General features: G+C 38.0%; 1 protein-coding gene across 1 annotated transcript; it reads left to right on the forward strand.

Annotated features, from left to right (window-relative positions):
* Positions 1-843: 843 nt before the first annotated feature.
* LOC139018423 (olfactory receptor 51A7-like) lies at positions 844-1,785 on the forward strand. Its single transcript, XM_070427033.1, has one exon. It carries the CDS (start codon positions 844-846, stop codon positions 1,783-1,785), a length of 942 nt encoding a protein of 313 aa, XP_070283134.1.
* Positions 1,786-2,382: the final 597 nt, after the last annotated feature.

Below are 2,382 nucleotides of genomic sequence, written 5' to 3' on the forward strand. Positions count from 1 at the left end.
TAATGACTAATGATGTTAAGATCTTTTCATCTTATTTTAGAGTTGTAGTAGTCCTTCTTGTGCTCTTCATACAAGTCCAGATATATGCTTTACAAAGAGTTTCATTCCGTCGGCTGTCATCACTTTTGTGATGATGTCATTTGAATCACAAAAGTGTTTAATTTTTATGAAGTCCGATTTGTATGGTTTTTTTTCTGTTTGTGCTTTTGCTGCCTAACTCCTTCCTGGTAACAAAAATTTACAACCCATATTTCCCTTTGTTGTTTTAGCTCTTTAACTTATGTCTATAATACATCTTAAGATAATTTTTGTGCAAGGAGTGAGATAGGGATCTATTTTCTTGAATGTGGTTATTCAACTGTTCTAGCCCCCATTTTTGAAAGAATCATGTTTCTTAAAAATTAATACTATTCGATAATTACAAATGCAATTGTTTTAAGTGATGCCCTTATTTGATCCTATATTTATCTATATAATTGTCAAATTTAATGGCATCACTATCCAAAAAAATGCTACAGGAAATAGAAGCTGTGAAATTTATTATTTTCTTTCTGTATGTTAAGTCCAAGAAAAGCATTTGAAATATTGTATTGGTGATTAATTGTGCAGAGTAATATAATTTCATGTTTCTCTTAATATCCTACTAATATTGTTCCTGATATTGCTCTTATTTACATATTATACAGGAGTGTTTTAGTTCAAAGAATTACTGTAAGAAAATAGCTGCAATCTCAAGATTTGTATCAACCAGATGATTAAAGCATACACACTTGAGCTAATCTACTTATGCCATTGCAGGAAGGCTCTTCTGAGACAATATCCTGATTCTATCACAGCCTTGTAATGTCAGTCTTTAATACCTCTGAAGTGGAAATCTCTACCTTCTTCCTCGTTGGGATCCCAGGGATGGAACATGCTCACATTTGGTTCGCCATCCCCATTTGCCTCATGTACCTCATTGCCATCCTGGGGAACTGTACCATCCTATATCTCATAAAAACAGAGACCTCTCTGCATGAGCCTATGTACTATTTCCTCTCCATGCTGGCCTTCTCTGACCTCGGACTGTCCATTTCCTCGCTTCCAACCATGCTGAGAATCTTCCTGTTCAATGCCACTGGAATTTCCCCTGATGCCTGCTTTGCCCAAGAGTTCTTCATTCATGTATTCTCAGCTATGGAGTCATCAGTTCTTCTTATCATGTCTGCGGACCGCTTCATAGCTATCTACAACCCTCTGAAATACACCTCCATTTTGACCAATGTCAGAGTCATTAAAATCAGCCTTATATTTGCCTCATTAAGTATTTCACTTATCCTCCCTTTCCCCTTTATTCTAAAGAGGCTGAGATTCTGTAAGAAAAACCTTCTATCTCACTCCTACTGCCTTCACCAGGATGTCATGAAGCTGGCCTGTTCTGACAACAGGGTCAATGTAATCTATGGGCTGTTTGTGGCTCAAACAGCTATGTTAGTGTTGGTGTGCATTTCTGTGTCTTATATGCTGATCTTGAAAATAGTATTGGGCATTGCCTCACACAAAGGCCGCCTCAAGGTCCTCAACACCTGCATCTCCCACATTTGTGCGGTGCTCATCTTCTATGTGCCTATTGTCACCTTGGCTGCCCTTCCTCGCTTTGCCAAAAGGGTTTCGCCAGTTATTACGGTCATCATAGCTGATATCTTCCTTCTGGTTCCCCCACTAATGAATCCCATTGTGTACTCTGTAAAGAGTCAGCAGATTAGAAATCGGATCCTGGTGAAATTATGTGACAAACAAGGTTGATGGGAAATTTTGGCTATATGATAACCCAGCTCAGTAAGAAATTTCTGAACAATGTGGGAATCTGAAAATGGTAATAAAAAAAATGATACACTGCATATACTTAGTAAGGCCCATAAAATGCAAAGCTATTGGTTTAATGCAGCAGCAACAACAATGTAGAGTTTGTGATTTTTGGAGTGAGGTTTAGGGTTATACTTTATAACTAAATGTAAAAAAGAAAACCACAGAGTCAAAATGGCATCCCTCATGCTAAAAGGCCATGATACCCATTGTAGACTTAATACCCAATTTAATTGCAGTTTCAACTTTCCTAGAAATATAAGTTAATCAACCACTCTGGAATTTTCTGGTTGAGCACCAGTAAGGTAATCTGTCACATGGGCCCTCTTCATCCCTTCCACCCCCATGCTCCATAGAAAAAAGAGGCAATCTTCATGATAAAAACCCTTGCTCTTTCCTTCTCCCCAAAAGCAAACGTCCTGGTCTAAACACAATCTTTTATTTTCTTTGTTAATGTGTCCTTTGCCAAATCCTTCTTCCTATAAAAACCTCCCATTTGTACAATACCCAGTGCCCTTCTAGTAGCTAGGTGAAAGG

The sequence above is a fragment of the Myotis yumanensis genome, unplaced genomic scaffold, assembly GCF_028538775.1.
Source record: "Myotis yumanensis isolate MYYU_CA2020_CCGP unplaced genomic scaffold, mMyoYum1.0.hap1 SCAF_10, whole genome shotgun sequence".
Taxonomy (NCBI): Eukaryota; Metazoa; Chordata; class Mammalia; order Chiroptera; family Vespertilionidae; genus Myotis; species Myotis yumanensis.